Source organism: Delphinus delphis, chromosome 5 (genome assembly GCF_949987515.2).
Source record: "Delphinus delphis chromosome 5, mDelDel1.2, whole genome shotgun sequence".
NCBI lineage: Eukaryota > Metazoa > Chordata > Mammalia > Artiodactyla > Delphinidae > Delphinus > Delphinus delphis.
In genome coordinates this window covers 22,718,121-22,740,451 of record NC_082687.1, presented here as the reverse complement: position 1 = coordinate 22,740,451, position 22,331 = coordinate 22,718,121, and the positions used below count along the sequence as shown (strand labels likewise).

At 36.1% G+C, this 22,331-nt stretch overlaps 1 protein-coding gene across 5 annotated transcripts in view; it reads left to right on the top strand.

Annotated features, from left to right (window-relative positions):
- The window catches only part of INPP4B (inositol polyphosphate-4-phosphatase type II B), a 487,644-nt gene that overhangs the window by 292,060 nt on the left and 173,253 nt on the right, over positions 1–22,331 (top strand). For all 5 annotated transcript variants that reach the window (XM_060012086.1, XM_060012084.1, XM_060012085.1 and 2 more), the window contains one exon: positions 10,104–10,251. In XM_060012086.1, the coding sequence (XP_059868069.1) occupies positions 10,104–10,251 (148 nt within the window). The remainder of the gene's footprint in view (positions 1–10,103; positions 10,252–22,331) is intronic.

Genomic DNA, 22,331 nt, shown 5'->3' with positions numbered 1-22,331 from the left:
CTTTGGTTTGTGTAGCTAGACTATGCGCCTATGACTTTGGTTTGTGTAGCTAGACTATGCGCCTATGACTTTGGTTTGTGTAGCTAGACTATGCGCCTATGACTTTGGTTTGTGTAGCTAGACTATGCGCCTATGACTTTGGTTTGTGTAGCTAGACTATGCGCCTATGACTTTGGTTTGTGTAGCTAGACTATGCGCCTATGACTTTGGTTTGTGTGTACCTTGCTCTTTTTTTCTATTTATTTGTCTAAACTCAGCAACCTTGGAATTAATCCACTCTATTCCCCTCTGGTAGTTTTTCAAACTCTTCAGGTGAAGGGAGTTATTGACATTCTTCTCAAGTCTCTGTATTCGTGTATTATGTGGAACTTGCCAGTCTCAAGTGAGTGATGAAGTTCTTCCTGAGTGAGTGCAAAAGGATGTCATAGCTCATAGCTGGTCCTCACTATTCTATTTATATCTCTAGAAGTTTAATGCATGACTTGGGAAATTCACTTATCTATTGTGAGACTACAAAGAAAAAGCTCTTCCCCCTCGGGCCTCACCTTTTTCATGCCCTGTTTGCCTCTCAAGTTGAATGTGTATGTTGGGAGCCTGGGGAGTTGAGGGCAGGAGGAGAAAGAGATGAGAAAAAGGAGAGGGGGCAGAATTTACAATTCCATAAAAAAGGTATATAAGTACCTTAGTTATAGGAGAAAACAAATTCCTTTCAGCTGTTGGCTTTTATATTCTCTGAAACAGGAAACGCACTAGAAGGTACAGTATTAGAATTGTGAGGTTCTCATTTTGCTTAATTTTTTAATTCTGTAGTTCATCAAATAAAGTTGTTAAAATAACAGATTCACCCATTTAATTATTTGTTTATTCATTTAAGCAAATGGTAGTGAAAGCACTTAGCACTCTTTGTTGTTGAGGTATTGTTTGGGGGTTGGGGGTAGGGGAAGTTATTTTTGAACAGAGGGAAGTGTAGACAGCAGAGTCTCTTATCTGGTCACGGAGTTGGGTGTCCTACTAAGTCTCATCAACTGAGGTGCCTTGCCTACAGCAGAACAAGAACTCTGGTGGTCTTAATATCAGAGCACTGGACAGACTCTTCTGAAGAACTGGTGTCACAGCCTAAATTTGCTAACCAGCAGTGTGACCCTGCCAGACAAGTCAGCCTCTTTGGACATCAATTCTTTTGCAATGAGCAAATTGACCTGGACAGTCTTTGATTTCCTTTTTGGCTCTCAATGTCTGAAGTCTGTAGAGCATAGTTTAGCTTTTGCTATGTCTTCCTTCGTTTTAGAAATACCTCGTGAAACTATTCATTTTCATCAGTCTCACGTGGAGTCACATATCTATTCTTTGTCACTTACAGTTGTCTTTCTCAGGAGTTATTTATTTTTAATAAGCCTGACCACAGATAAGCTTTTTAAACATTTTTGTCAAGGAGACAATTCTCTCTAGATTTCCTGAATCTCCCAATTTTCCTTGTAAAAGTATAATGCTACAGAATACTTCAGTCCATGGACTTTGATATTATTATGCCCAATCTGAGGAGCTAATGGGCCCTGTCACCAAGTTTCCTATTATCTTCACATTTCAAGTGAGTTTCCCCCTGTCAGCAAGCATTCGATCTGATACAGCATCTTTCTTGGTTGAATTCCATACTGCTTGAGTCATGAAATTATCCTTGATAGTTTTTAAAGACGACTTTCATGCTTTACATTAAAGTGTGTGTGTCCATTGCCCTCACAGAGGGTGTATCTGACAACGATGATTTCCATGACTGTGTAAGTTAGAATCGAAGCCACAATGCGGGGACTACTCTGCTTTCAGCCCTAAACACAGGCAATTTCCCTCCTGTTTGGAGAATTTATTGGTGTTTTTCTTCTTGCCTCACAGATAAATTGCAATTTTTCTCGAAATAGTCCACTATATCTTTGATTCTTTTTCCCCCAATAGGATTAAGCCATCTACTACTATTGCCGTACGGAAGATGCCTAATTGTGTGCTATTTAAGAAGAAACGTTGCTTATTTACTTCTGTGTCTCCAGGGCCAGAATACAATAGGCACTCAGTAAATATTTGTCAAATGACTAATAATGGGTATATCTTATCGTTTGAATTGACGCTTCAGGTAACAGAAAACTGCACTGTTATTCTTCTCTCCGTGAGAAAGATGTTCAAATTGAATCATTTAGGTTTGAAATGAAAGAATTTATTACTCTCCCTAAAAATTACTATGAAATTCTCATTTTAAGTTTTTTCCTGCCTCCTATGGCGCCGTAGACTTTAACTGCCTTTCACAATACCACACAGTTGAAATGAATATTGGGTGACATTCTCCTCACTACCACCTCATGTAAAGCAAGGCATGACAGAATATTTTAGGAGATATTCTGAGAGACATTGAAAAATAGTTCCCTCTATATTCATTTTGAGTCCTGAGGAACTCCAGCCAAAAAACAAATCCCATTTTCCCCGTTTTTTCTTTTCATTCAACTACCTTGTCAAATCTTAGATCATATCAATTTATGCTAACAAAGATATCTCTGTTGTGTTTTCTCCATACTAGTTTAAATAGATTTTGCCCTTGTATTTATAACTCCATGATGTGTAAAATATGGGACCATCTTGGCTTATAACATTGGCCCTTTATCCTTTGTACTTACTTACTCACCAGATTTCTTTGCCCTTTGCTGTTTTAACAAATCCAATGGAGTCCATTGTCTACTGAAAAAAAACAAACACACACACACAACCTAAAAGTCGAGAGTTATGTTTTATTTGGCGGATATTCTTAGGACTTCAAGCCCCCGGAGGTAGGACTCTCAGATCACTCTGAGGAACTGCTCCAAAGAGGCGAGGCGGTAGCCAAGATATATAGGAGTTTTTGCAACAAAGAGCAGGTAGTCGGAACATCAACAGATTATTGGTAATTAAAGAAAACCAGACATCTCAAGCTAATGAAATTAGCGCTTTTCTATGTATGGGAAGATGCAAAGTCTGGGCTCGTTGAGATCGTTCCTTTGATGTGCACCTCAGCTATCTGGGGCCAGTATCCTGCATTTTCTTATCCTGAATCTCCTCAGGGTGTGCCAGCAGGGTGGCTATAGCAGTTGACAGCTAGATGGCAGGCATTCTTTGCTTCCATCCCAAGTTCCCTCGGGGTTCTCCCTCTGGGAGGCTGTAATGTGATGACTGGATGGCTGCAACATCTTCTGTTTACTAATATGGAAGGTGGCATTCTCAGTTCACACCATTAACCTTGCTCTTTTGGAATTTTCATGTTTTCATTACCGTGTATTAACATATTTATGGTGTTAAGTAGCTTCAATGGAAGAGTGAATTTCACTGCCTAGTAATCAAAGAAATCATCTCTTAGACACCTCTAAATACTTCAGCTGTCTTCCTGTTGTAAGTTTATTACCCCCTCCACTGCCCACCTTAGGTAAACTAGAAGAAAAATAAAGGCAAGAAGAGGATATAGTCAAAAGGTTAACATTTTGTGGACAAACGTGAGCAGGGCTTTCTCTCGGCTGTGGTTTTCCTTCTTTTATTCTGATGCCTGTGCTCTCTCTTGAAGAGAGGTTTTTAGTTATGTCCTTCCCTCTTGCATTTTCCCCTCTCAATTTACACAGTTGTCAGGGCCCTAACTGTTCACCTATTAGGGAAAGTAATGATGAGAAACATCTGAGGTGTAATGTTTAAGCTCATTTCTGTGGAATGTTTGCATATACTGGGCACTGTGCTAGGAACAGGAGATAACATGAGGACAAAGAAAACTGTACAGTCATGGCCTTCACAAGTTTACATTCTAATGGGGGACACAGAGCAGTAAACAGACAATTATAGCACAACTGATAAGAACCATGATAGAGATGGGGATGGGGAGTACAAAAGAGGAACAACTGTAGGGAGGGAGCAGAGGGAAGTCAAGAAGGGCTTCCTGGAGGAGGTGCTTGCTGAGCTGAGTTTATAGGATGATTATGTGTAGCCAGGAAAAAGGAGCGTTCCTTTGAGGTGCAGGGAATACCTTGAACAGAGGCAAATTGGCAAGAAACAACTTGAGTTCCATGAACCGCAGGTCATTCCAGGCTGCTCAGCATGAAATATGAACCAGGAAAGGACACTTTTGTAGATCTGTCCTTTACTTTAATGACTGAATTAGAATGAACAGGGAAAATCATTCAAACTAGAGTGAATGAAGCAAATCTCTTTTCTGACCACCCAAAACCAAAGCTCCAAATTCTACACATTGAACTCGCCAGTTTTCACCAGTTGGAGACTAAATCCCCACAAAGATTATCTTTATGTTTTATTCTGCATCTGTAATAGTTTTTCTTGTTCTTGGCCTTGAATTGAAGATGGAAGGCCAGGAGCTTGTGGGTTTGGCTAGACTAGGGAAGCAGCACTTTGTCTGACTCAGCTTATATACTATTTCTATTCTTATTTGTTGTTCCTTTAAAAACAGCACAAACAATAACATAATTTAGATTTTATAACACAACTAAAGAAAAGTAATTTAAAATTCTGGGGGAATTTATTTTTTAATAGTTTGTTTCATCTGTATTATTTTAAAAGAGATCTTTCTTTGCTGTGTTTTCTGAGCTCCTGTCATGCTTTCTTACTTTCTCTTTTCTAAGCCTTGCTTAGGATAGTCTTTTAGTGATTTCTATTTAGGATTTTTAGTTCTCATCTAATCTTAAGAAGAGCCAATCTACATTTAAGATGTATGTATCTAAATCTAAGATATTTTCAACTACAAATGAGAGAATGTCATTATCTAATTGGCTTACACAGACTTATCTTTACTAAGCGTAATGTAGCATTTGGAGAATAGGCAATGCATGTACATTCGGCTGAATGATGAAACTATTAAACAACTGCATAATTAAAAGCTATAGAATGAATAGATTCTCTACAAGAATCTACAGTACATTAAAGTAATGATTTTGTAAAGCTTGAAGCCAATGAAGTCAGATTCCATTTAAATACGTGACATCTACCACCTCCTGAAAGCAAGAAATTGCATGAAGATAATCACAGATGAGCTTATTCTGGAGAACTGTATTAAAGACAATCTTAATTGTCTGGCATTCTGATGATCCCCTCAACCCTGAATCCAGATTTCCAAAACTCCTTGTCTAATCCACTGATGTCCCCAACACAGACACAGAAAAGAGAAGATCATCCCTACGATATCACTCTGGTTTATCTTTTCTGCCCCAGGTTGCTTGAACAGCCATCCTTTTTGAATGTGTTGTCTGTGTTTTGGCTTTGTTGAACATTTCCTTGGCATCTTTACCTTGATAGTTCAGAACTGGAGCACTTGGCTTTCACAATTGCTGGAAAAGCAGGTGGTGTGCTACCGTATTAAAAAGGCCTTTTACAGTGTCTGGAATAAATGATATGGAAATTTGAGTTGTGTTGCAATTTTAGGAGAAAAAAATCTGTCATTTACTTTCTGTCCCTGTGTTCACCTTAGAGGGTGGATCTCAGTGGGAATGTATTCATATCTGGACCATCTTAGAACTTTATCCTTATTAAGTCATAATTAAGACTGTGGTGGTGTCCAAAATCTCTTCACTACTTTTCCCTTGGTAGAATCTGTCACGTGATATTTTTAGCAATTGTTTTGGCAAAAGCAGTGAAAAAAAATGAAGATGATACACACAGGGCTCTCTTTAAAAAGAACTTATAATAGATAAGTTAGATAGTTGTTTTTGCTGAGCTGAGCCTATTGTATGGTCAGAAATGCATCTCCTACATGAAGAAATACTTGACATCAGTGGAAAGCCAGAGCTGAAAGTGGTGGGCTCATTTACACAGCTGGAGTGTGTGTGGCAGAATTGTTGAAACTGTATCTCTGCTATAGGGGAGAAGCATTTATAAAATGACAAAAGCGGGCTTCCCTGGTGGCGCAGTGGTTGAGAATCTGCCTGCTAATGCAGGGGACACGGCTTCGAGCCCTGGTCTGGGAGGATCCCACATGCTGCGGAGCAACTAGGCCCGTGAGCCACAACTACTGAGCCTGCGCATCTGGAGCCTGTGCTCTGCAACAAGAGAGGCCGCGATAGTGAGAGGCCCACGCACCGCGATGAAGAGTGGCCCCCGCTTGCCACAGCTAGAGATAGCCCTCGCACAGAAATGAAGACCCAACACAGCAAAAATAAATAAATTAAAAAAAAAATGACAAAAGCATTCATCATTTATGGCTCACTGTTCAATATTTGATACATGAATACCTTGCCTTCCTTTTATATGAGGATGGCAGAAATCTCCTCACTATGAACCCAGCAAAATTTTGAGTTGAGAACATCTTCTCTGGTCTGTTTGTAGCCGTTGGAACAAATTTCATGGTAATTAAAAGTCAGGCCATATATATATTTTTAATTTTCTAAGTCATAATCCATTATATGGCATTTTGAGAAACAGTAAGTGTTCTTGCTTTATACGTAGTAGGTATTCAATAAGCAATGCTACTGGATCAGACTTGGTTGTAAAGTGGATTCCACTATGTCTACATTGAGATCCTAATAGCTATGTGCAGTTAAATACTAATGTTTAGAGATCTATGAGTTTCAAAAGGTTAGAACCTATAGCATGAAAGTTAGATAGGAGACATTATTGGGAATTTTGGGGGGGCTAGATCATGTGGCCTGATTTTTTAATTATTTGCCCCAAGTGCTTTCCTTAAAAAAACAGCAGCATTCGCACAGGGTCCTGGATGTTGTGTCTCGGGTGGTCGGAGGATAGTTCTGGAGCTCATTAATCACACTGGCCTTGATTTCTACCACTCTATTTCAACAAAGATTTATATTTAAAATACACTGAAAAGCAGTAAAATGAAAACAGTAAAATCAAAAGTTGAAGGACTAGTTTTGTGATAACAGATAAAGAATATCATATTTTTCAACTTAATTAAAAATACAAATTTTGGCTCACAGGCCCAGCCACTCCACGGCATGTAAGATCTTCCCGGACCGGGGCACGAACCTGTGTCCCCTGCATCGGCAGGTGGACTCCTAACCACTGCGCCACCAGGGAAGCCCAATCGAAGGGTTTTTAACCGTGGTTTGGGAGATACAAAGATTCTGTGTAATCCTGAAAAAAAAAAAAAAAAAAGCAGAGGTTAAAAAGCAGTGCATATACTAAGTATAGATAACCCAAGTAATTGAATATTTACTTAGGTTACTAAGGAAAAATGTGGACATTTCACAGAAAAAAAAGAAACAGAGACCGTTTCTGTCTTACTACAAAAGGATGCATTTGTATTCCTGATCATGTTAGCTACATTAGAATTCCTGAGATCCCATAAATGGTTTAACCTGACTTACAATATATTGAGTTCTGTACATACATTGTTTTTCTTCTCCACCTCTAGAGATAGGGCAATAGAGGTTATAGTAAAATTCTTACATCTTTAAAACATTGTCACTTTAAAGATGAATGAAATATCATAGTTTCTTTCATTGGCTGTAAGTTTCTGTATTTCATATAAAAGAAAATACATCTGATAAGGGCTAATATCCAAAATATATAGAGAACTCATACAACTCAGTAACAGCAAAAAAAAAAATTCTGATTAAAAATGGGCAGAGGATCTGAATAGACATTTTTACAAAGAATACACACAGATGTCCAACAGGTACATGAAAAGTTACTCAACATCACTAATCATGCGGGAAATGCAAATCAAAACCACAATATCACCTCACATCTGTTAGAATGGATATCAAAAATAAGAAATAACAAGTGTTGTTGGCAAGGAAGTGGAGAAAAGGGAACCCTCATGCACTGTTGGTGGGAATGTAAATTGGTGCAGCCACTATGGAAAACAATATGGAGATTCCTCCAAAAACTAAAACTAGAACTACCATATGATCCAGCAATTCCACTTCTGGGTATTTATCCAAAGAAAATGAAAACACTAATTCAAAAAGATATATGCATCCCAGTGTTCATTGCGGTATTATTTTCAATAGCCAAGACGTGGAAACACCCTAGGTTTCCACTGACGAATGGATAAAGAAAATGTGATACACACACACACACACACACACACACACACACACACACACACAGAATATTATTCAGCCATAAAAAAGAATGAAATCTTGCCATTTGTGACAACATGGAAGGACCTTGAGGGCATTATGATAAGTGAAATATCAGACAGAGAAAGACAGATACTGTATGAACTCACTTATATGTAGAATCTAAAAGCAAAAACAAAATAAAACGTAACAAATAAAAAAACGAACTCATAGATGTAGAGAACTAATTGGTGGTTGCCCGAGACAGGGGATGGAGGTGGGTGGAACAGGTGAAGGGTGTCACAAGGTATAAATTTTCAATTATAAAATAAATAAGAAAGGGGGATGTAATGTACAGCTTGGTGACTGTAGTTAATAATGTTGTATTGCATATTTGAAAGTTCCTAAGAGAGATTTTTAAAGTTCTCATCACAAGAAAAAGTTTGTGACAATGTATGGTGACAGATGTTAACAAGACTTATTATGGTAATCATTTCACAATATATACAAATATACAAATGATATTGAATCATTACATTCTATACCTGGAACTAACATAATGTTATATGTCAATTATACCTTTATACCTCATTAAAAAGAGAAAGAAAATAAGTATAATTAGCCTTATATATGGATCTGTGGTATAATCTAATTGATAAAACTTAAAGGTCATGTTTATGGCAAAAACATAATCCTTTAGACATACAACTTTAGATTTAAAATATTGTCTCTCAACATCCTGGAAATATTCTATCATCTTCTTGCTTCTATTGATGCTTTTAACAAGTGAACATTCTAGCTAATTCTTGTAAGGGGTAGATAAGTGTGCCGGGAGCTTTGAATCTGATCGTTAAAGAATGAGATGTTTGTAATAAAGGTTTCCTATTTAGTATCAATTCTGATAGTGATAATTGTCAGACTGGACCTCTGAGAATGATAGTTGCAGAATGGATGAATAGTTCCTCATTTTAATGCTCAGAAATATATTTATATTTCCAAGTAATGAATGAGACACAGCCTTATAAAACCCTAAAATGAGAAAGGTATTTTACTCCATATGTTGAAGAGACTTGGGCCACATAACAGGCTGGGCGTTATTTAAAGTCTTGCATCCACTTCAATATCAAATTCTCTTTTTAATTAGCTTCATTGGTAAACTGGAGCCAAATAACCATAGATACTTGACTGGTGATTCACCTGACATTTTGTTGTCCATTAAGCTTTGATATATCTCTCTTATATTCTTTATCCAACAGCAATGGAAATAAAATCCTGCCCTGAAATATAGGGCTTGGTAGTGTGGTAGGGATGCTGGCCTCACAAAAAATGTATCAAGTATTATCTTAATATCTAGCCCTACACTTTTTCTTTAAATCTTTTAAAATCCTTGATGACATGACCATGTTATTTCTCCCCTAATCACTGTCACCCATCCCAAATATTCAGCTTGTTCATAGTCTCCCTGTCTTGCTTCTGATAATATATGGTTTTGGGAAAGTGTTATTGACTTATTGACACTAAAGTATGAATAATATTTGAATTGTAATAGACCTTAAGCCAAGGAATGAACCTTTCTGACATTTAAGAAAAAAGTCACTTTTGGTAGTAGGGTCATTTGAAACCTCTAATATAACATATCAGTTGTCACCTACTATATAAGTGGGTAAAGTTGACTAAGAGTGATTGGAAGAAATCCAGAAATGTATTTTTTCAAAGCATGTATGGTGTATAAATCCATATATTTTCATCTATATTTATAAATACATATACTTTAAGAAAATTTTTAGAAGGAAAAAGAATTAATAGGTGGTATGTCAGAGAACCACAGTAGCCACATTTATGAATTGGAATTTGTTGTATCACTTTTTAATTTAATAGAGACTATATCCAAGAAGCTACTGAAAAAAATAGATATAAGGAGAAAATTCTTAGAAACACAGTGGCACTACAGATTATGATAAAAAATTTTGATCAAGTATTAGAATGGTAGGCTGATTAATGATTTTGTTAATTGATCTTTATCTAAAGTGCATATCTTTATAATTTAACTATTAACTTTATTTTTTTCACCTTTTCCAGTGTTAAAGAACCCAGTGTGTAAATTATATAGATTTCCCACATCTGACAATAAGTGGATGCGAATCCGGGAGCAGATGTCAGAGAGCATACTTTCTTTTCATATTCCTAAGGAATTGATCTCTCTTCAAATCAAAGAAGATTTGTGTAGGTAAGAGAAAGTGATTTATGATTGTCTCTTACATTAATTATTTTTTTTATGAAACATTTTTTCTTCAAGTATGATGATAACATAAAAATCTAGATCTGCATTGTCCAGTATGACGGCTCCTAGCCCTGTATGACTATTAATCACTTGAAATGTGATTAGTCCACTTTGAGATGTTCTGCCAAGTGTAGTATAAACACCAGATTTTGAATTCACAGCACACAAACAAAAAAAGACTGCTTTCATAATGAAATGTTAACATTTTGGCTGTACTGGGGTTGAATACAATATGATATTAATTTTATGTGCTTCTCTTTTTACTTTTAATTTTATTTTTTATTCAAGTATAGTTGATTTACAATGTCTTGTTAATTTCTGCTATACAGCAAAGTCATTCAGTTATAGATATTATATGCATTTTTTATATTCTTTTTCATTATGGTTTATCACAGGATATTGAATATAGTCCCCTGTGCTATACAGTAGAACCTTGTTGTTTATCCATTCTATATATAATAGCTTACATCTGCTAACCCCAAACTCCCACTCCATCCCTTCCTCAAACCCCTCCCCCTTGGCAACCACCAGACTGTTCTCTATGTCCATGACTCTGTTTCAAAGATAGGTTCATTTGTGTCATATTTTAGGTTCCACATATAAGTGATATCATGTGGAATCTAAAATATGATATCTTTTTACTTTTTACATATGACTACTGACCACTAGAAAATTTTAATCACATGTGTGACTCTCATTTGTGACTTACATTACACCTTTTCTGTGTAAATCTCCCACCATTAAGATGTGTTGAAAAAAAATCAATTATGAATCTTTAAAATTTTCTAAAGAAAAGTAGAGAAAAAATCATGTTGAAGACTCAAAAGGGAAATAGAAAAGATTGTAAGGAAATTGACTAGAGATCTCAGTAGAATATAAGGTATGGTTATTATGAAAAGGAATTAGAAAGCCCTAAGTTGAGAACCATCACCTTTTAGGAAAAATGCTGAGAAGAAAAGGATAATGGAGAAAATAATGAAATTTTAAAATGCAGTAGGCAAATTAAATCCACAAAACCAGCAGAGAAGAACAGATTTGACACTAAGAAGTCACATCTCGGATGTGGAAGACAAACACAATAAGTTCTTCTCAAATGTTCTTTCTTGGGAAAGAACAATTCATGCAAAAACTTGGAAACAGTGAAAACTTAGGCAGGTTTTTATTTTACATGCTAAAATCAGACTAACCTTATACTTACCTCTCTGCAGAAGTCCATGGAGTAACATCTACTGATTTTTGATTTTTTGAGAGAAAAAGGTTGTGGCCCACTTTATTATATAGGGTCAAGTTATGACTTTTTTTTTTTAATGAATGAAGGCAATGGAAATGACATACTTAAATACGCAGAAGCTCAGAAAATGTCATTCACCAAACTTTCTTAAAGAATCTACCCTCGAAGATATATGCTATCCAACTGAGACAATAATTTAAATTAAGAATTATATTTATAATATAATATAAATTAATATACTGTAATCATTAAATTATAATATGAAATTAACATGATATAACATAACAAATTAAGAATGTAAGAATGGGACATTGTCCTACAGAAGGACTTGAAACATTTTTCTTGGTTGGGTGAAATCTCCGGCCCAGACAGAGCTTTACTCTGAAGTTCTTTTTTCGGCCTCTTTTGTTTTGTTTTAATTTTTATTGGAGTATAGTTGAGTTACAAGGTTATGTTAGTTTCTGCTGTACAGCAAAGTGAATCAGTTATACATATACATGTATCCACTCTTTTTTAGATTCTTTTCCCATATCGGTCGTTACAGAGTGCTGAGTAGTGTTCCCTGTGCTATACAGTAGGTCCTTATTAATTATCTATTTTATATACAGTAGTGTGTATATGTCAGTCCCAATCTCCCAATTTATCCCTCCCCCCTTTTCCCTCCTGGTAACCATAAGTTTGTTTTTTACATCTGTGACTCTATTTCTGTTTTGTAAATAAGTTCATTTGTACCATTTTTCTAGATTCCACATATAAGCGATATCACATGGTATTTGTCTTTCTCTGTCTGACTTACTTCACTCAGTTTGACGATCTCTAGGTCCATCCATGTCACTGCAAACGGACTCTTTTACCCCTAGTCTTACTCAGATCCCAGAAAGTGTTATACTTACCTCAACCTTCCTCTCAACAGCACAATTTTAATGGATTTTCTTAGGTGGTTTGATGAAGACTGTGGGTGTCATCGTGCCCTTATCTTTCAGTAGTTGCAAAGAGTACAAGGTGCTTCATTTTCATGCTTGGAAATCTATCTTGAGAGAATTATTTTTTTAAAAGCTTCGAGTCTTTTCTTCAAAAAAAAAAAAGGTGCCAGGGCAACTTTATATTATGCTAAGTAACTGAAACAGCTACTTTCTGAATCTTTAAAATAACTGTTAACTAAATTATATCATTTTAGTTGGTGAAGAGCAGTAAGTAAATGAGCAGTAGATAAAAGCTGCCATTAAGTCCCTATTCATAGGACCTGTGGATGGATGGAGATAGTTATAGATGGATAGACAGAGAGATAGACAGACACACAGACATAGATATACAGTCTTTCTTTCCTTTTCTTTCTTTCTTTTTTTTTCTTAGGAAAGTCAGTAATCACAGTATGAATTTAGCTGTATAACAGGGGGTGCAAAAACTTTTCCTTAAGGACCAAATAGTAAGTATTCCACAAAATATTTTACAAAAGTGAGATGTTTCCTCTCAATTACCAAGATGATAAATTTGCAAACATGGTCAGACTTCTGTGAAGTCTGGATTTTGACAATCCTACACTTTCTTTCACGAGCCACTGACTCTTTCAGTCTCACTCTTCACCCCAGACGTAAACTTTTCTACAACTTCTCTGTGTTGGTGTGTTGTCATCTCCCTATAGGGGTAATTAGGGTATTATTTGAACACTTTGTTACATAACTTCCCTCCTTTACCAAGGGAATAGAAAACGGGAAATTTTCTGAAAAGACTGCTATGATTGATATCAGCCTCATAAACTCGCAGGTAGAGATTTCCTAAGTTTGAGTATGGATTTAACTGTGAACAAAAATAGCAAGTAAGAAAGGGAATTTAGAGAATATTAGGTATATGTCTAGTCACAACTGTGTCTTAAAGACAAGGCATTATTAGTAGTTTTGTAATCTATTTAACTCGGTAAGAATGAAATCCCACTCATGCATTTGAAGGTCTATTATTAATTTTATCATGTCTGGGATTGGTAAACACTTGACAGGCTAAGTTAGTGTGAGTCTGTTGGCAGGGACCAGGTGTGTGCATGGTACGCCTCTATGCCTAATGCATACCTGTATGTATCAGTGAGGAAAATGTTGTCCTTCTCAGCCGTCATGATATGGAGTGTAAATGTTGGCAGGGACATAATGGTGCAGCAGCTACTTTCCCTCACTCATACCCAGTGCCCTTGCCTGCAGCTGCCATCTAAAACTTCTCTTGCTATTAGTTCCTTAGTGTGACATTGGACTCAACGTGAACTACTTTTATTGACTTTGAGATCGTACATACACAAAGTCTTAGGGCTGTGATAGGGTTTAAATCCTCTGGGGCCTCCCTCTGATTAGTGCCTCCCTAAGCACTAATACCTTCTGAGTTCAAGTTCAGATATATAACATCTGTTGCGTTGGCTGTGACGTGTTTTCACAACGCTAAACTTTGAATTTTATATTACGGTTTAGGCCCCCAAAATTCACAAGCAGGAAATCGTAGATGACAAATTATGTTTACTGTTGTGAAGAAAGCCTTATATTAGCAATTTTCTGCCTCTTTGCTCCTGAAGCCATATTTTTAAAAAGATATAAAAAGTGTGGTAATTTTTTTCTGTAAAAATAATATATGGTCACTATAGAAAATAGTGAAAATATAAAAAAGAAAAAAAAATCACTCTAAACACACCACCCAGAAGAAATACTGTGTCTTTATTTTCTAAATCTACCCTCATCTTCGTGAGCCTCACTGTGGAAAGCAGACTTTTGGTCCCCATGATTACCATGCCCTGGTATCACATTTAAATCATTCTCCCTCCAATAATTCCTGTCTCAGTAAATGCCACCCTCTCTTCAACAGTTCAGTGCAGAAACATAAAACATAAGTATTTTTGTCTTGTCTCACCAAACCTATCCACATTCCACATTCAATTTCAAGTATCAATTTCTAATCATGCTAATTCCACAATTTCCCTCAAGTTCATTTATTTTTTATGTTTTCACTCTATCCATTCTAATCCCAACCACCATCATTTCTTGCCTGTGATAGTGTAATGGTCTATAACGGCTTTTCTGCCAATGGCTTTGCTTCCTTAAAATCCATGGTTCACGTTTTTATGAACAAATGATACAATTGAACTTATTTACAAAGCAGAAATAAACTCACAGACATAGGAAACAAATTTATGGTTACCAAAGGTGATAGCGGAGGGAAGGGAGAGCAGAGAGTTTGGGATTAACAGATACACACTACTATATATAAAACAGGTAAACAACAGTGACCTACTGTATAGCTCAGGGAAATATACTCAATATCTTGTAATAACCTATAATGGAAAAGAATCTGAAAAAGAATATATGCATATATGTATAACTACATCATTTTGCTGTACACTAGAAATTAACACAACATTATAAATTAACAATTCTTCAATTAAAATATAAATAAAAAAGAAAAAGATCCATGGTTCACATTACAGACTCACATAATCTGATTAAAAATGTTATAAATATGCAGATTTCCAGCAGGAGTATCAAGGAGACAGCACTGATGTATAACCTCTTAAGTGCTATGCTGGAATTATGTGTTGGGAAGGGAAGATGGGGAGGTCCTGCTTACCAAGTATCAGTATAACACCTCGCTTCTGAGAAGTTTACTAAATGATTCTATAATCGTGATACCTAAGGGATGTGGCATTATAAAGTAGCCCAGTTCTTTGATCTAGCCTCCTTGAAGGATGGGGGGGAAAACACAACTGGTTTATTATAGAGTTAGTGTAATGGAGAGAAAAAGGAGAGTCCATGTTGAAGACAGCTCAGAGATCCTAAATACATAGAAGATGTGTGTGTGTGTGTGTGTGTGTGTGTGTGTGTTTATGTGTATTTTTGCCTGTGTTTATAATGCCACAGGCTTTACAGTCCTTCACCTTGGGTTGCATGCAGGCAAGTTATGTAGGTCTTGCCAAACTACCACTTATAAAATTTTTATAGCTTGTTTTAGTGTTGCCACGTATTTTGTTTATATTGAGTATTTTCTTCAGAGTTTGTATTACTTCAAAAATTTGCTTTGTAGTTTTGATTTGCATTTCTCTAATGATTAATGATGTTGAGCATTCGTTCATGTGTTTGTTGTCAATCTGTATATCTTCTTTGGAGAAATGTCTATTTAGGTCTTCTGCCCATTTTTGGATTGGGTTGTTTGTTTTTTTGATATTGAGCTGCATGAGCTGCTTGTAAATTTTGGAGATGAATCCTTTGTCAGTTGCTTCATTTGCAAATATTTTCTCCCATTCTGAGGTATCACCTTACACCGGTCAGAATGGCCATGATCAAAAAATCTACAAACAAAAAATGCTGGAGAAGGTGTGGAGAAAAGGGAATCCCCTTGCACTGTTGGTGAGAATGTAAATTGATACAGCCACTATGGAGAACAGTATGGAGGTTCCTTAAAAAACTACAAATAGAACTACCATATGACCCAGCAATCCCACTACTGGGCATATACCCTGAGAAAACCATAATTCAAAAAAAGTCATGTACCACAATGTTCATTGCAGCTCTATTTACAATAGCCAGGACATGGAAGCAACCTAAGTGTCCATCAACAGATGGATGGATAAAGAAGATGTGGCACATATATATGGTGGAATATTACGCAGCAATAAAAAGAAATGAAATTGAGTTATTTGTAGTGAGGTGGATGGACCTAGAGTCTGTCATACAGAGTGAAGTTAAGTCAGAAAGAGAAAAACAAATACTGTATGCTAACACATATATATGGAATCTAAAAAACAAACAAAAAAAATGGTCATGAAGAACCTAGGTGCAAGACGGGAGTAAAGACGCAGACCTACTAGAGAATGGACTTGAGGATATGGGGAGGGGGAAGGGTAAGCTGGGACGAAGTGAGAGAGTGGCATGGACATATATACACTACCAAATGTAAAATAGATAGCTAGTGGGAAGCAGCCGCATAGCACAGGGAGATCAGCTCAGTGCTTTGTGACCACCTAGAGGGGTGGGATAGGGAGGGTGGGAGGGAGACACAAGAGGGAAGTGATATAGGGATATATGTATATGTATAACTGATTCACTTTGTTATAAGCAGAAACTAACACACCATTGTAAAGCAATTATACTCCAATAAAGATGTTAAGTAAAAAAAAGTTTGCTTTGCTTAGTCAACATTGAAATGTGTCAGTTAATAGAAGAAATGATGGAACTTGTGGCGTTGAAGCTCCATGGCAGCTACACATACCATATTAAATGATGGTGTACACATATATATGTTTAGATGGGAGGCTTGGGTGGCCATAGGGTGTTTGGTTTTATCAAAACATATACTTTTCTACATTATAATATGATGTTTGAAAACGTATTATGGTACAAAAGTTTTAAAGAAATGAAGTATTTCGGTGACAATGAACCTCATGGTCCATAAAACTCCCCAGGAAAAAATTAGTTTGATTTATATCATGTATTTTTCTCTTTTCTCCTGTTTCATTTCTGCTCTCTCTCTATTTTTCTTCATTGGTCCCAGGGGTGAGGAAGGAGAGAAACTTCCTTGAATATAATTTTGGGAGTCTAAAAGAAAGGATAAGAATAATTTATAACAATTAACTTTAAGATGTCCTTAGGTTTTATATAAGACATAAATATTTGTGTGTACCAGGCAGAGGAACAATCTTGTAAATAAAATATAAACATCTGAACCAAACCCTTTAGTAGGGAAAATGTAATAGAATTTGGGACATAGAAAGTTTAAATAAAAATCTTGCTAACACTTCTTTTAGAGAATGTGAATGCTTTCTCTTAGATTTTAGTGTTTGTAAATATCGTACATATACTAAATTCATGGTGATAAAATATTTTATGTCAATGAAGGCACTGTTTTGCTCAATACTATATATTTCAAATATTCTATATTCTTCATTTTTAGAGCTATATTACAGACCTATGATAAGTGTATCTATCTGTCTATCTATCTAGTCTTAAATTTATTTCTTGAATGCACTATATTCTTATATATGCAAAAAAATAGTAAGATACTTTGAAATCCCAGGTTGAAAGCCTAGTTGCTGCACAGAGTTACATTTCAGAGACATGTTCTACATGCTGACTTAAATATTATCATACACTATTAAATGGGTTTTCTAAGCAATATACCTAGTTTGAAAGAAATGAGGAAGATACTTAATTTTCTGACCTTGCACCTTATCTTAAAGCATTTTGTGACTATTACATTCAAAAAGGTTCATATTATTTCAAACCAGTAATGCTACAGGAGTGCCATTTAAAAAATGTTAAAAGTATATACTAGGAATTATGAACTAGAATATATTCATATAAATTCTATTTCAAAAAGTTGTACAGTAGGATTTTACCACATAGTGAGCCAACCTGTCCATTGAACGTGGTTAGATCTTCTTTTCAAAATTTATCACCAGACGAGGTTTCCCCTTCACACGGCCTACAAGGCAAACAAGGGCTCCTTTCTACCTACATCTCCAGCCTCATCTTACACCGTGTTTATTTTGACCTGGCTGAAGCACATGACTTTTGAGACGTCTACTGACATTTGCATACTTAGATAAAAGCACACTGAAAATCTTTACTGACCTTAAAGAAACACTGATTAGTGGGAAAAGTAATAAGGAGTCAGCTATTCTGTTTAGGTCTCATAGATACTGAATAAACCTCAAACTGATGAATTTCATAGATTTTTTTATAGTGTTCTATCTCTTCCACTTTGTTTCTCTTTGTGTTTCTTTCTGTCTCTCTTGTTTGCTTTCTCTGAGGAAAATCTTAAGTCCTAAATATCCAAAAGTGGTGCATAAAAAAGTATCCCATTGGGACTCCACTGTTGACTCATAGCTGATGAGTGTTATTTCTTCTGTTCATTTTTCTTCATGCAACGTTGATGCAAGGTTGGAATACCATGTGGTGTATTATTTATCATGGAAAGAGTGCATTGGCCCTACCAACTCCTAGTATTGAGGGCAGATGCTGTGTGCCATTAAGTTCATCATTATAGATTCTTGGTATCATTTAATGAGATGTCCTGTAGAGCGCTTAGTATCACCAAGCTGGCGATAGAAATATGTGTTTTATTTTGTTGTTTGGTTATTGCCATAGCCCCACAGGAACAAATAAGGCAAAGCTCATTCAGAAGCATATTTGTCCATTGTGCCAGGATTCTTTATTTCACATGGATTGAGTAGGAGACAGTGTACGTTGTGATGATAAAAACACGGAATTGGAATAATTATCAACCCGAGTCCAAAACCTCTTTATCTGCCATTTGATACGTACTTATAATTTTTAGAAGATTACACGATTTCTCAATTTTCAATTTTTTTTTCACTTTTTAGATAATAATATTATCATTTGTCCTACAGGGCTACTGTAGAAATTAAGTGAACAATCAGGAGACTCTAGCACTTATGGCTGTGGGATTTGGGGTCTGTGTGTATGTAAGTGCATACCTCGTAGATACGTTTATTATATGGTACTACAAATTCCCAGTGGGCAGAAAAATGGACTTCTCTCACAAAGCTGGTGTATTTAGAGCTGAGACAGTGATTTTGGAATGATAGTCAGGCTTCAGACTTCAGATTAGTTAGGGCCTTCTGGGACACAGAAAAGGAGGAACTTGTCAATTTTCTTATTGTACTATTCCTGGAATCTAGCATAATACCTGGCATATAATGAGCACTCAGGAATGTAGTCTTTTCCCAAGAACAGCTGAAATTGCGTGAAGAGAATAACATGATTACACTTAGAAAAAGGGAAGCAAGTGTGGAGGGATAAAACAATTTAGGGATGTTGTGTTTGTCTGGGCGAACAATGGTGGTGACTTAGACCGTGGTGGCTGGGGGGAAATGGTGAAATGTACAAACATTTGGGATTTTTTTTGATGAGCAGAGTTTGGTGGTGGATTATCTCTGGAGGTAAGGCGTGCAGAATAACTTAAGCATTCTGACCTGCATGACTGAATAGATAAGTTATAATTCTTTGATGTAGGACATAATGGACAAGCACAAGGTTTAGAAGAAAGAAAGGAGCCCTCTTTGGCTCTTAATTGAACCATCGAGGTCTTTGCTATTAAGTACAGATGCTGCTTGCTCCATGTGGCTATTGAAACTTAAGTTAAAATTTGTTAAAATGAAATGAAATTTAAAATTTCGTTTCTCCATCACCTTAGTCACATTTTAAGTGTGCAGTAGTCACATATGGCTAGTAACCATTGTAATTAAATAGCACAGCTTTGGAACATCACCATCACACAGAGAGTTCTATTGGACAGCACTGATCTAGGATAACCAGCAGTAGCATCTCTAATTTTAAAGAGTTCTAGTAACATAAATCCCCCCTTTCTTCCTGCTCATTGGAATTTAATGTAAAGAATAAGAAGGCTGACATCAAGCTTTACCCTTGTCTGCAAAAACAGAAGCGTTTTATTTTGTTTTTTCCTCAAGCTGATAGTATCAAGATATATGTTCTTGATGTGATTTCTAGTGAGAGTGAGATTGTGCTGTATTTCTAATGGAGAGTCTATCTAGCATAGTAGTTTAAAGCATGGGCACCCTAGACAAACTTCCTGGGCTTCATCCCAACTCTGCTACTCACTATCTGGATAACTTTGGGTAAATTACTTATCTTCCCTGAGTCTCAGTTTCCTCATTTAAAAAATAAGGATGATAATAATAATAGCTACTTCCTTGGGCTATTATGCATATAGAATGAGTGAATATTTATAAAGTTCTTATTATAGTGCCTGGCATGAATAAGGATAATCAGCACCGCTAAATATTTGTTAAAGGAATAGAAAATACATAAGAATTTTGTTTTGTTGTTTGAGATTCCAGCAATTATGGCAGCCAAGGCTGTCTGGTAAGTGCACACTTGAGCAAAATATTTGCACCAGCTCTTTGTTGACCTGGGTGGAATTTACATACAGATGAGTCCCTCAGATGGGAGATTCCAATCTTGTCCTCCTATTGAAGGATACTGGCTTAAAAGAAATCATACTCACCAGAAATTAAAATAAAAAAGAGAACAAGATTTGCATTCACAAGACCTCGGTACATGTCTTGATTCTGCCACTTCCTAACAATATGGCATCAAACAAGTCACTTTACTTCTCACTTATATTCTTCCCATTTTTCCAGAACAATGTTGTTCACTAGAACTTTCCACGATGATGGAAATGTTCTATACTGCACTGCCTACTCTGATAGCCATGTAGCTATCGAGCACCTGAAATGTGCCTAGTGAGACTGAATTTTTAATTTTGTTTAGTCGGGCTCTGGGACAATTATATCTGAGGAGTGTTTTAAGAGTAAGAAAAGAGACACATTCTATACAAAAGTAACCTTGATTACCTGGAAAGCCTTACGGTTTTCCCCAAAGAGCTCTACTTCCAGCACTTTGAGAGCCTCTTGAATTCTGTCTACCTATGAAACTGAACTGGGTGACATCTGCACTCCAAATGCAGGAGTGAGAATTCAAAAGGGTGATACTCACAAACGTTTGCACTTTCTAAAAGTATGGGCATGAATAATGAAAAATGGTAACAGTGTGAGTATCTGTTCTTGCTTTAGTAGCCTTTCAGGTACAGTGAGTAATTTTCATGGCTACCCAAAATAAAAAGACATATATTAGTATATGTGGATTTAGGAGAAACTTCATATGAACACGCCACCATTTTAAGCATAAATGAAACACTGAGCTTTAACATATTAAAACAATAAATGACCATGTTTGACAAACTTTGAAGGGTAAAGAAGATGTTATGTGGAAGTAAATAAACACCAAATCACCTTTATCAGGAGCAGCAAATAGACTCTCAGGATGGAATAAGACATACTTATCACTCCTCGTTTTTTTCTAACGCAGCTACCTAAAATTAAATTATAGAATCCGGCTGTTTATCAGATACAAACAGATTCTGTGATTACAGCTAATTCCTCTAGTTACTGTGTTCCAATGCTTAGTCTTTGCATATAAACTTGAAACCTTGAGTGTATAGTACAACAGCCGCTTGTTTCAATGTCACATGAAAATCAGAGTGAATGACCACTCAGAATATCCAGTCACTTTTTCCAGTGAAATAGTGGCTCGTGGATTGCAACATTACCCACGTTGTCATTTACAAAAATGCATTTTAAAAAGGCCTGTGATTTATGGATGCAGTTTTTATCCCTCTACAGGTTAAAGCACAGACAGTTTGAATTGTGCGTTGAAAATACTGTGAAACTTGACATGTAGTTGAACTTTGTTCAGTTTTATGGTGTCACCGGGCCACTTTATGAAATGAAGCCACCCACCAGTCATTTATGGAGTCTACACTTCATTGACTATTTCATGTTTAATTTTTTTTCCTAATGGGTACATTTTTATGGCTTCTTTCAGGTTTGTTTTAAGGTCTAATTTTGCTTAATGAATGAAAGCCATTTGCCTCTTAAACTTGCCACCCACGTACACCCACATGTACTTTTAGAGTGTGGTAACTACCAAAAGGCTCTATTTAAATTGTGTAGCCATTTTTATTCTACAAAATGGTATTGTACAGCTCATTGTAGGAAAATATTTCTATTTGCTTAGATAATAACAATTTCAAATAACATTTTAATGTCTTTCTTACTGGTCTGTATCCTTTGGTAGATAAATTTTTATCAGGCTATTTGGTCTTACTACCTTCTTGTAAATGAATTAACTGTTACTCTTGGGCACTCTTTCTTACAATAATTACTTTTCGTAATTTCAGGAATTTTTGAATTCACATAACCAGATATGTTAAGTTGATTATTCTGGGT